The following is a 13,518-nucleotide window of genomic DNA, read 5'->3' as shown; positions in this document are numbered from 1 at the left end:
TTTTTGTCGTTTTTCAGAACCTGAAAAATGATGTGTAGCCCACACATGATCATTTTAAATGACGTTTTTGAAAAACAACATTTTTTTCATGCTGAAAAATGATCGTGTGTACGCAGCATCATATTTAAGAGGTTCTGTCATGCTTGTTTTCTATTACTGGGGTTGTTTACATTCCTTGTAATAGGAATAAAAGTGATCAATTTTTTTCTTTTTTAAAACAGTGTAATTCTTTTTATAAAATTGTAAAATAAATAACTTGCTTAATTTATGTTAACCTTAGACAATTCAGAGTAAAAATCATTAACCACTACTCTCTGAATTCTGGGCCAGATTCACAAAAGAGATACGACGGCGTATCTCCTGATACGCCGTCGTATCTCTGTGATCCGCCCGTCCTAACTATGCGGCTGATTCATAGAATCAGTTACGCATAGATAGCCCTAAGATCCGACAGGTGTAATTGACTTACACCGTCGGATCTTAGGATGCAATTCTAGGCCGGCCGCTAGGTGGCGACGCCATTGCGGTCAGCGTAGAATATGCAAATGACTAGTTACGGCGATTCACGAACATCCGCGATGCCAGTTGATCTAAATTTACGTTGTTTCCGTAGCGATACGCGTCGTAAAGTTAGGGCTGCCTCCTAGGTGGTCTAAGCAATGTTAAGTATGGCCGTCGTTCCCGCGTCAAAATTTAAAAAATCACGTCTTTTGCGTAAGTCGTCCGTGAATGGCGCTGGACGGCATTTACATTAACGTCAAACCAATGACGTCCGTGCGACGTCATTTAGCTCAATGCACGTCGGGTAATTTTCCCGACGGAGCATGCGTAGTACGTTCGGCGCGGGAACGCGCCTAATTTAAATGGTGCCCGTCCCATTTGAATTAGGCGGGCTTGCGCCGAGCGGATTTACGTTACACCGCCGCAAGTTTACAGGTAAGAGCTTTGTGAATCAGGCACTTACGCTGTAAACCTGCGGCGGTGTAACGTAAATCAGATACGTTACACTGCTGCGGAGCAACGTAAATGTACCTGAATCTGGCCCTCTGTCTTTTAGCCAGTTTTCTATCCATTTACAAACTGATATTTCCTTACTTTACCTTACACATGAGCCGTGTGTGCGGAACTGTATTGAACGCTTTTGCAAAATCCAAGTATATCACGTCCACAGCCACCCCTCTGTCCAGGGTTTTACTTACCTCTTCATAAAAGGAAATCAGGTTTGTCTGACAACTTCTGTCTTTCATGAATCCATGTTGTCTGTTGCTTAAATAGTTTTTTTCCAGCAAGAACTCGTCTATGTGGTCTTTTATTAATCTCTCCAGTATCTTCCCAACTATAGAAGTTAAACAAACAAATCTATAGTTACTTGGTACAGACTTTGGGCCAGATTCACCAAAGAGATACGACGGCGTATCTCCTGATACGCCGTCGTATCTCTGTTTCTATCTATGCGACTGATTCATAGAACCAGTTACGCATAGATATCCATAAGATCCGACAGGTGTAATTGTTTTACACTGTCGGATCTTAGGATGCAATACCGCGGCCGCCGCTGGGGGGAGTTCGCGTCGTAAACCAGCGTCGGGTATGCAAATTAGGAGTTACGGCGATTCCCGACGGATTTTCGCGTTCGCTACGTCGCTGCTAGTCTAGTTTCCCCGTTGCATAGTTAGTCGTCGTTTGACCTGCCCTAACTTTACTCAGCAATCGTATTGCTGTTTAAAGTATGGCTGTCGTTCCCGCGTCGAAATTTAAAATTTAACGTCGTTTGCGTAACACGTCCGGGAATACGGAAGTACGCTACGCGCGTCGCCGTTCGAAAAAATTTCCGTCACGGCGCGCAAAGCACAACGCGAATTGCGAAACTGAGCATGCGCAGTAGGTCCGGCGCGGGAGCGCGCCTAATTTAAATGGCACACGCCCATTTGAATTGGCCCGCCTTGCGCCGGAGGCTGCCAGCGTAGTTTTCATCTCAAGTGCTTTGTGAATCAGGCACTTGCGATGAAAACTTGCGGCGGTGTAACGTATCTACGATACGTTACGCCGCCGCAGTTCTATGTGAATCTGGCCCTTTGTTCCCTTTTTAAATATAGGTACCACGTTGGCCCTGCACCAATCCAGTGGTACTATTCCCGTCATTAATGAGTCCCTAAAAATTAGATACAGTGGCTTTGAAATTACAGAGATAAATTCTTTTAGGATCCGTGGGTGGATGCCATCAGGTCCAGGTGCTTTATCCACCTTTATTCTGTCTAAATATTTCTGGACCATATCACTTTTGAGCCATTGTGGATCATTTGGGGCTGTGTCACTACCACCTCCATTATGGACATGAACTCCCCCATGCTCCATTGTATACACAGAGCTGAAGAAAGAATTTAATAAATTAGCCTTCTCTTTGTCCCCAGTCACCCACTCTAGATTAATTTGTAAGGGGCCTACATGCTCAGACCTGACCTTTTTACTATTAATATATTTGAAGATTTTTTTGGGGTTTGTCCTACAATCTGTCGTTCATTTTGAATTTTTGCATCCTTGATTTCCCTTTTACATATTCTGTTATATTCTTTGTACACAATGGATGGCATGCAAGGAAGCCATCCACTGTTTACAATTGTCATGTGATCTGCTGTGATTGGTCACAGTAATCACATGGTACAACCAGTGGGCTGGTACACTAATCAGTAGTTGGGTGTGACACAGCTGGTGACAGGTGCGGCACGTTCAGGAATGTCCCACTCAGCTGTCATTTGACAATAGGCTTGGCGGGAAGGGTTTAATAATGGTATTTGGGGGGGGGGGGGGAACCAGCATAACATTAATACAATAGTCATTTTGTTTCCTTCTCTGTAGATCAGCTGTGTTCAGATAATGAAAGCTCAGCAGGTTTTCTGTGTAATTTTCCTCTATGTGACTTTCGTGACGTCACACTCAGTGGTACAACTCACTAAATTTGGAGAAGATGGAGTGAAACCAAGAGCAGGTATAAATGAACATATCATAAAAGGACTCTGGAATAGTTTGGGGTCATTTTTTTTCTACGTTAATAAGGTTTATTTTTTTTGTTCTTATATTTTTTGTAAAATTAATAATATGTTTAATGTGTTTATAAATATATACCAACAACACTGACTATGGGGGTTATTTACTAAAGGCAAATCCACTTTGCACTACAAGTGTAAACTATGGCCCAGATTCTCAAAGGCGTTACGACGGCGCAACACCATTTGCGCCATCGTAAGTCCTAATCTGGCCCCGGGTATCTATGCGACATAGATACCCATTAGATCTAACAGGCGTAAGGCTCTTACGCTGTCAGATCTTAAATGCATTTTTTTTTCCCGCCGCTAGGTGTCGCCGACGTCGTTTTCCCCGTCGCTTATGTAAATTAGCAAATTACGATGATTCCCGAACGTACGCGCGCTCGACGCAGAGAATTTACGTCGTTTCCGTAGCCTTTCCGACGCGTAAAGTTGACCCTGGGTCTATGAGGCGCAGCCAATGTTAAGTATGGCCGTCGTTCCCGCGTCGAAATTTTAAAAATCTACGTCGTTTGCGTAAGACGTCCGTGAATGGCGCTGGACGCCATTTACGTTAACGTCTAAGCAAATGACGTCGGTGCGACATCATTTAGCGTAATGCACGTCGGGTAATTTACCCGACGGAGCATGCGCAGTACGCTCGGCGCGGGAACGCGCCTAATTTAAATGGTGCCCGCCCCATTTGAATTGGGCGGGCTTGCGCCGAGCGCTTTTACGATACACCGCCGCAAGTTTACAGGTAAGTGTTCTGAGAATCCGGCACTAACGCTGTAAACCTGCGGCGGTGTAACGTAAATCACATACGTTACGCTGCCCAGGAGCAATGTAATTGTATGAGAATCTGGGCCTATAAGTCCAAAGTGCACTTGAAATTGCACTGAAAGTGCACTTGGAAGTGCAGTTGCTGTAAATCTGAGGGGTAGATCTGAAATGAGGGGAAGCTCCGCTGATTTTATCATCCAATCATGTGCAAGCTAAAATGCATGTCCCCCTCGGATCTATAGCGACTTCACTTCCAAGTGCACTTTAAGTGCAATTCCAAGTGCACTTTGCACTTGTAGTTGGCACTTGTAGTGCAAAATGGATTTGCCTTTTCGTAAATAACCCCCTATATGTAATGGCAAGGGGCGCTAGGGTGTGCTGCAGGGTCTATTGATGCTGGCTGCAGGAGGATCTATTCCAGCTGGAGGGGATCTCTTTTTGCAGAGTGGTCTATTGTTGTGTGGGGTGGGTCTTTATTGCTCGGGGGTCAGTTAATGCTGGGAGAGATCTACTTTTGCGGAAAGGCCTGATGTTGCTAGAGAGTCTATTAATGCTGGCTGTGGGAGATCTGTTGGTGCTGCAGGGGGATTTTTGTTTTGGGTGGTACATTGTTGTTGAGGGGATCTATTGTTTCTGGATAGGGGCTCTATTGTTAATGGCTGCAAGGGACCTATTTTACTGCTTTTCCTGTTATCATTCTATACAAATTACTTATCACCAAAAAATGATACTTGTTTCTGTATTCTCTAAAAAAGGCAGTAATGGGAGGTCGGTAGGGGGTGGAACCAAGGACCGGTGCAGAGAGGCGGATAAGGGTGAGGAAAAGGGGTGACTTGGAAAGGTGGAGTTCCTTCACCTTTTCTCTGAGAAAAAATGCCATATATTTATTTATATATAAGGGGCCAGATTCACAAAGAGATACGATGGTATATCTCCTGATACACCATCGTATCTCTGACTTACACTGGTCGTATCTATGCGCCTGATTCATAGAATCAGTTACGCATAGATATGGCTATGTAACTGTGTTACACCGTCGGATCTTATTTTCTATTTGAAAATGGCGCGGGGGGCGTTCCCGCTGATTTACGCTGAATAATATGTAAATCAGCGAGATGCGCGAATTCACAAACGTACGCGGACCCGACGCAGTTTGTTACGACGTTTCCGTAGCGGTTTTCCCGGCGTATACTTACCCCTGCTTCTATGAGGCGCAGCCAATGTTAAGTATAGCCGTCGTTCCCGCGTCGATTTTGAATTTTTTTACGTCGTTTGCGTACGCCGATTCAAAAACCCGCGCGTCGCAAGTTACGCTCACGTCGAAACCACTGACGTCCTAGTGACGTCAGTGGGAGCAATGCACGCCGGGAAATTTCGCGGACGGCGCATGCTCATTTAAATCGGCGCGGAAACGCGCCTGATTTAAATAGTACACTCCCCCTAGCCGCGGAATTTGAATTCCGCCGGGGGATTTGCGAGACGCCGCCGCAAGTTTGGAGGTAAGTGGTTTTTGAATTACCCACTTGCCTCTCAAACTTGCGGCAGCGTATCTTAAATCAGATAGATCACGCGGATCTAAAGATCCGCTGATCTACCTGAATCTGGCCCACTGTATTTATTGGCGTATAACACTCACTTTTTTACCCTGCAAATAGAGGGTAAACTCTGGAAAGTTTTTTCCTGAAACTTCCCTTTTAAAGTTAGGGTGCGTGTTATACGCCGATAAATACGATTGAGTATATATATATATATATATATATATATATATATATATATATATACTCAATCAATCTTGAGCCTGATGATGAGCAAGGATATCCTTGAAACTGCGCAATATCGCAAATTTTTGTATGAAGATGCACATTTAAAGTGTAGCACTACCCCAGAAAGAGCTGCTGGTTTAGATTTGGGTCTTTTGTTACCTTACTGTTCCTTGCGCCCGTCTGAGGCCTCGTACACACGGCCGAGGAACTCGACGTGCCAAACACGTCGAGTTCCTCGGCGAGTTCAGCCCTGAAGCCGCCGAGGAGCTCGGCGGGCCGAGTTCTCCCATAGAACAACGAGAAAATAGAGAACATGTTCTCTATTTTCTCGACGAGTTCCTCGGCGGCTCCATCGGGCCGAAAGTGTACACACGACAGAGTTTCTCGGCAGAATCCGGCTCTGACCGAGTTTCTCGCTGAATTCTGCCGAGAAACTCTGTCGTGTGTACGAGGCCTCAGGGGTTCTCCTTGGAGAGTTATCCAGAAGAAATGTCTGCGCCAACACAAAGTCTCTTTCAAGGGTGCCCCATCGTTGGTGTGCACTGGGAGGAATTGTGCCGCATCGTTGGTGTCAGTGAATGAAAAGGTGCCCCAAGGGTCAGATAAAAGCAAGCAAAGGGCCACACCTGGCTCTCGGGCAGAAGTTTGGAGACCACTGCTCTATACGGTGACATAGAGCCACAATGCTGTGCCATAGTGCATGGGAGCTCCAGTGAATGAGGTGATTGGTTTAACATCCAAAGTGGGTATTCAGAATTTTCAAAAACAAATGACAAATTCTTAAGCTAAATTAAAAACAATGAATATATTTTTTCAGTAGGTGCAGAATAGACCTCATTGACCTTATTATCAATCCTTCCAACAGTATCAAGTCCTCTTTGCACAGGGTGTGAAGATCTTCGAGAGAAAGTCAAAGCCTTGGATGAACAACAAAAAGAACTGAAAACAGGTAAGAAGAGACAAATATTTGTTGGAAAAAAATTAGATGGGCGCTTTAATGCCTGATGTACCAAAGTGTTCTACTAAGAACGTTGCATTAAAGGGGGGCGGGGTCACCCGTACACGTCACTAGGAAACCCGGCATTTCCCCTTGCGTCAGAGGGGGAAGGGATCACGTGACGGGTGGCCTCAGCTACGTAAGGTGGAGGCAGGATCATGTGCGTGTTCCTCGCTGGAGTCGCTGCAGATCATCCATCGCTGGAAAACGAGAATTGGATTACATCGCTGGAGATCCAGGATGGATTTATTGGATTACATCGCTTGAATCTCTTTTTTTTTTTTACTAAAGGACTTGTCCCAAGCCGTCTCCTGTGGTTTTTAACATTTTGACACATTTTTTTTGTGAGATGGTAGGGGTACCTTACTAATTCACATGGGGGGGTCAGGATCTGGGGGTCCCCTTTGTTAATGGGGAACTTCCAGATTCCGATAAGCCCCCCACTCGAAGACCCCCACAACCACCGGATATGGTTGTAGGGGATGAGGCCCTTGTCCCCATCAACATGGGGAGATCCTCCCCATGTTGAGGGCATGTGGCCTGGTACGGTTTAACCACTTAAGCCCCGGACCAAAATGCAGCTAAAGGCCCAGGCCAGGTTTTGCGATTCGGCACTGCGTCGCTTTAACAGACAATTGCGCGGTCGTGCGACGTGGCTCCCAAACAAAATTGACGTTCTTTTTTTCCCCACAAATAGAACTTTCTTTTGGTGGTATTTGATCACCTCTGCGGTTTTTATTTTTTGCACTATAAACAAAAATAGAGCGACAGTTTTGAAAAAAATGCAATATTTTTTACTTTTTTCCATAATAAATATCCCCCAAAAATATATAAAAACATTTTTTTTCCTCAGTTTAGGCCGATACGTATTCTTCTACCTATTTTTGGTAAAGAAAATCGCAATAAGCGTTTATCGGTTGGTTTGCGCAAAATTTATAGCGTTTACAAAATAGGGGATAGTTTTATTGCATTTTTTTTTTGACTACTAATGGCAGCGATCAGCGATTTTTTTTCGTGACTGCGACATTATGGCGGACAATTCGGACAATTTTGACACATTTTTGGGACCATTGTCATTTTCACAGCAAAAAATGCATTTAAATTGCATTGTTTATTGTGAAAATGACAGTTGCAGTTTGGGAGTTAACCACAGGGGGCGCTGAAGGAGTTATGTTTCACCTAGTGTGTGTTTACAACTGTAGGGGGGTGTGGCTGTAGGTCTGACATCATCGATTGTGTCTCCCTATAAAAGGGATGACACGATCGATGCAGCCGCCACAGTGAAGCACGGGGAAGCCATGTTTACATACGGCTCTCCCTGTTCTTCAGATCCGGGGAGCGATCGCGAGGAGGTGGCTAGAAACGAATAGCCGCCCCCTCATCCCGGATGGCTTACAGACGATTTCTGACCGCCGCATGTACCAGGGGGGGGTCCCGATCGGACCCCCGACCCGCGGAAAGACAGGGACGTACATGTACGCCCATCTGCCTGTACGTGCCATTCTGTGGACGTATATATGTACATGCGGCGGTCGTTAAGTGGTTAAGAGGGGGGGTGCTCTCTCGTGCCCTCCTCTTTTTCTGTGGCCTGCCAGGTTGCATGCTCGGATAAGGGTTTGGTATGTATTTTTGGGGGGAACCCCACGCCATTTTTTTATTTGAAACAGGGTTCCCCTTAATATCCATACCAGACCTGAAGGGCCTGGTAATGGAATTTTGGGGGACCCCCATGCATTTTTTTTTCAATTACTTTTATCTGTATTGCCGGGACCCGACAATTCATTACAGCCGCACGTAGTTTTAAATGACTAGTTTTCCTTTAGAAATGTCATTTTGTGCAGAGACTCTTATAAACATGGGAAACATGTGCTACTTCACAGGCATACTATAGACACCACCAGGTACGAAATATAGGAATATTTCACTTTTATTGTTTCACTTTAAGCATTATTAAAATCACTGCTTCCGAAAAACTGTAATTTTTAAAACTTTTTTTGCATTGATACATGTCCCCTGGGGCAGGACCCGGGTCCCCAAACACTTTTTATGACAATAACTTGCATATTAACCTTGAAAATTAGCACTTTATATTTCTCTCATAAACTTTTAAAGGGTGTTCCATGGCTTTTCGAATTTGCCGCGAACACCCCAAATTGTTCGCTGTTCGGCGAACAGGCGAATAGTCAATGTTCGAGTCAAACAGATAGCCCATCCTTAGTTCTTAGTAAGAATATGTTAATATGTTGGGTTTTTTATGTTTCGATTACTTTAAAGTGATATTAAGGTCTTGTTTTCTTTGTTCAAAAATAACAAACATGTTCTGTTCTTCTGCTCTGTGTAGTGGTTTGGCACAGAGCAGCCCAGATCCTCCTCTTCTCTGGTCCCCCGACAGGCCTCTTGGCCCCTCCCCCCTGTCGAGTGCTCCCACAGCAAGCAACTTGCTATGGGAACACCCGAGCCGAGCCACTGCTCTGTGTGTCTATTCAGAGGAGCTGCCCCCTTTTTCTCCCCATTGGCTCACTGACTTGTGACACTGACGTGTCCACCGCTGTCTCAGCCAATGAGGTGGGAGTCCCCAAACAGCCGAGGCTCTCGTGCAACATCGCTGGATTGAGATAGCGCTCAGGTAAGTATTAGGGCGGTTGCTACACACAATTTTTTTTATCGTAATGCATAGAATGCATTAAGGTTAAACACTTTCTGCCTTTTAGAACCACTTTAATTTTGTGGTATATAACCATTATACATCTCATGGGAATTTCAGGGGAATCCATAAGCTTATATGTGGATAGGTACAGGCAGCACTGGATACATCAGGTTATAGAATTGACTATGTTTGTGCCATAGTTTGGCTACAAGCAAGGTATAGCAACAGGTTGATGTAAAGTGGAACTTTAGTCAGAAAATTAAGTCCAGCTAGATGACTTCAGGCTGGCCCCTTTTGCAGGTATAGCTATGTAATATAAAACATTAAAAATAAGTGTTTAAAATCCAGTCATGCACCCTACTTTGCACATGGTGGGCCAGATTCACAAAGAGATACGACGGTGTATTATCTACAGATACACCATCGTATCTCAGACGTAAACTGGTCCTATCTATGCGCCTGATTCATAGAATCAGTTACGCATAGATAGGACTAAGATCTGACAGTGTTACACTGTGTTACACTGTCGGATCTTTTTTTAAATTTAAAAATGGCGCCGGGGGCGTTCCCGCTGATTTACGATAAATAATATGTAAATCAGCGAGATACGCAAATTCACGAACGTACGCGGACCCGTCGCAGTGTTCTTACGTCATTTCCGTAGCGGTTTTCCGTCGTATACTTACCCCTTCTTTTATCAGGCGCAGCCAATGTTAAGTATAGCCGGCGTTCCCGCGTCGAATTTGAATTTTCCTACGTCGTTTGCGTACGCCGATTCACGAACACGCGCGTCGCAAGTCCCGCTCACGTCGCAACCACTGACGTCCTAGTGACGTCAGTGGGAGCAATGCACGCCGGGAAATTCTACAGACGACGCATGCGCATTTAAATCGGCGCGGGAACGCGCCTGATTTAAATATGACACTCCCCTAGCCGCGGAATTTGAATTCCGCCGGGGGATTTAGGATCCGCCGTCGCAAGTTTGGAGGTAAGTGGTTTGTGAATTAGCCACTTGCCTCCTAAACTTGCGGGAGCGGATCTTAATTCACGTAGATCGAGCGGATCTATAGATCCGCTGAGCTACGTGAATCTGGCCCGCTCTGTTGTTCTCTATTTTTTACACTGTGCTGAATTTGTAGAGGCCTATTTGCTGACAGCCTAAAGATTTACTGTGGTTCAGGGGTTCTGGGTTTCAACAAAATGGAAGGCTCCAGCAAGAAGAAACAGGAACAATGCTGGAGGCAATTTATAGCACGCACTAATTTTGGTAGCATAAATATTAATGTGGAATGTATGTTCCCTACTAAAGAACCTTATTTTTTATCAAGTTGTTATGGGTAAAGTTCCACTTTAACCACTTAAGGAACGCCTAATGCCGATATACATCGGCAGAATGGCACGGCTGGGCACAATAACGTACCTGTATGTGATTGTATAATGCCCAGCCGTGGGTCGTGGGCGCGCGCCTATGGTGCGCGCCCGCGACCCCGGTCTGAAGCTCCGTGACAGCAGCCGCGTGACTCCCGGACCCGATCGCCGCTGGAGTCCCGCGATCGGTCCCTGGAGCTGAAGAACGGGGAGAGCTGTGTGTAAACACAGCTTCCCCGTTCTTCACTGTGGCGCCGTCATCGATCGTATGCTCCATTATATAGGGAATCACAATCGATGATGTCACACCTACAGCCACACCCCCCTACAGTTAGAAACACAGATGAGGTCACACTTAACCCCTTCAGCGCCCCCTTGTGGTTAACTCCCAAACTGCAATTGTCATTTTCACAGTAAACAATGCATTTTTAATGCATTTTTTGCTGTGAAAATGACAATGGTCCCAAAAATGTGTCAAAATTGTCCGATGTGTCCGCCATAATATCGCAGTCACGAAAAAAATCGCTGACCGCTGCCATTAGTAGTAAATTTTTATTTTTTTTATAAAAATGCAATAAAACTATCCCCAATATCGGGGATATGCAATTAGCGGACCTCCAGATGCTGCAGAACTACAAATCCCATGAGGCATAGCAAGACTCGGACAGCCACAAGCATAACACTCAGAGGCAGAAGCATGATGGGACTTGTAGTTTTGCAACAGCTGGAGGTCCGCTAATTGCATATCCCTGCCCTATATTGTAAACGCTATACATTTTGCGCAAACCAATCGATAAACGCTTATTGCGATTTTTTTAACCAAAAATAGGTAGAAGAATACGTATCGGCCTAAACTGAGGAAAAAAATAGTTTTTTAATATATTTTTGGGGGATATTTATTATAGCAACAAGTAAAAACTATTAAATTGTTTTCAAAATTTTCGCTCTATTTTTGTTTATAGCACAAAAAATAAAAACTGCAGAGATGATCAAATACCACCAAAAGAAAGCTCTATTTGTGGGAAAAAAAGGACACCAATTTTGTTTGGGAGCCACGTCACACGACCGCGCAATTGTCAATTAAAGCGACGCAGTGCCGAATTTCAAAAAGGGGCCTGGTCCTTTAGCTGCATTTTGGTCCTGGTCTTAAGTGGTTAAGTGTCAGCCCACCACCATGTTTAATTTTGCTTCCGGTGAAGATAATTATACATCATAGTGAGAATATATTATCTTGTGATTAAATATATATTTTTTATCTTCTCTTTCTATTGCAGCATTTTTATTTTTCAAAGGAAGAGCTAAAAGTGGTGACAAAATCTACCTCTCAGATGGTGAACAAGGAAATTTCGAGAATGCTAGAGAAAGGTGCACAAAGGCGGGAGGTCAAATGGCCTCTCCAACGAATGCTGAAGAGAACGAAGCCATACGGTTCATCATCAATCAGTACAATGTCGATTCTTATCTGGGAATAAATGAACTTGAGGAACTTGGGACTTACAGATATCCAGGCGGTTTGGCGATCTCCTTCACCAACTGGAATGTAAATGAACCCAATAATTTTGAAGGCAGACAGGAGAATTGTGTAGAGATGCAAAATACAGGAAGATGGAATGACATTGTTTGTGCATCTACACGTCTTATCATCTGCGAGTTTTCTATCACTAGATTATAACATTTCATCACTTTAATTTGTAAGGGAGTTTTGGCTTTTGAGGTCTTAAAGAAGAAAACAAAGAAAACAAATGCAGCTATCACATTTCAGCAGTTTATCAATCATCAATAAAACCTGCCTTCTGATTTTGTAGTATAAAAAAATCGGTCATATTAAAAAAAAATGCACATACCGTATATATATTGCTTATTGCTTGTATAGCGTAGAATCACCCGAAGGTATCGAAACGCTTCCAGACCTTAACAATTCACAACAGGACCGAGTGTTACAGGCATAAATTAACATAGTAACAATATAAAATATGTACCACAATTAAAATCAAATAATAAAACAACAATATAACACCATAAAACCAATACAGTACAAAAACCATAGAAATCACATAAGACCAAAGGAGAGACAACACACAATTCCCAACAGATCTAGCAGTGCTTCCCGCCAGAATGACCCTAACCTCACTCTTCCTATCAATCTGCCTCTGCCCACATATAGGTTTTTAGATCCCTCCTGAATGTGGGTAGGTCAGGACTCTGTCTAAGACTTAGGGGAAGTAGATTCCACTCTCTCGGGCCAAGGACAGAAAAAGCCCTGCCCCCCCATTTTTTCAGCCGACTCTTTGGCTGTTCCAAACGGAATTGGTAGCTCCATCTAAGGGAGCGGCCAGTAACATGTCTATTCAATTTCTCACAGAGATAGGCGGGTCCTAGCCCGTGAAACGCTTTAAAAACAAGTGTTAGAATTTTAAAACGCACCCTCTGACCAACTGGCAGCCAATGCAGGGCAGCCTGATGTCTCGCGGTGGGGCAGTGGCCTCTGAGATTTAATGCAAGCCTTACCGCCTGATTCTGGACTTTTTGAAGTCTCCTAATCTGGACTTGAGGCAGTCCAGCCAGGAGACCATTACAATAGTCCAGATGTGGAAGGACCAGAGCTCGCACTACCGAGATCCTTTCCAGATCTGACAGAAAAGGCAAAATGCGGTAAAGAAGCCGCATCTTAAAATGGCAGGTCTTGACAACCTGACCGACATAGGGGATTAGCGTCAAGTCGCTGTCAATTAGGACCCCTAGTGTCCCCACCGTGTCGGCCGTCCGCGGGCACACCCCTGCCCCATCGGGCCATGATAACACCCAGAGTCCCTCAGGAATATTCCCTGATCTCAGAACCTCGGTTTTGGCCTGGTTTAGCTGCAGGTAGTTAGCTGCCATCCAGTTTTTTATGATCTCTAAACCTGCTACCAACTTGGCCTCCGCCTCTGGCTCATT

The 13,518-nt window shown here is 44.6% G+C and overlaps 1 protein-coding gene across 1 annotated transcript; it reads left to right on the top strand.

Moving 5' to 3' along the window:
• Nucleotides 1–1,185: 1,185 nt before the first annotated feature.
• On the top strand, nt 1,186–12,429 carry LOC120909339 (pulmonary surfactant-associated protein D-like). The gene is made up of 4 exons (XM_040321095.1): nt 1,186–1,220; nt 2,857–2,986; nt 6,435–6,518; nt 11,856–12,429. The coding sequence occupies exons 2-4, from the start codon at nt 2,875–2,877 to the stop codon at nt 12,251–12,253; spliced, it is 594 nt and encodes a 197-aa protein (XP_040177029.1). The 5' UTR covers nt 1,186–1,220; nt 2,857–2,874; the 3' UTR covers nt 12,254–12,429.
• Nucleotides 12,430–13,518: the final 1,089 nt, after the last annotated feature.

This window comes from Rana temporaria, chromosome 8, assembly GCF_905171775.1.
Source record: "Rana temporaria chromosome 8, aRanTem1.1, whole genome shotgun sequence".
Taxonomy (NCBI): Eukaryota; Metazoa; Chordata; class Amphibia; order Anura; family Ranidae; genus Rana; species Rana temporaria.
Note: the sequence above shows the minus strand (reverse complement) of the source record. Positions and strands in the feature narration are given on the sequence as shown.

Coding starts and splice junctions, on each gene's coding strand:
- LOC120909339 (XM_040321095.1), top strand. CDS start 2,875: ATGAAAGCTCAGCAGGTTTTCTGTGTAATTTTCCTCTATGTGACTTTC. Junction 2,987..6,434: donor TGGAGTGAAACCAAGAGCAG/GTATAAATGAAC, acceptor TCCTTCCAACAG/TATCAAGTCCTCTTTGCACA. Junction 6,519..11,855: donor ACAAAAAGAACTGAAAACAG/GTAAGAAGAGAC, acceptor TTTCTATTGCAG/CATTTTTATTTTTCAAAGGA.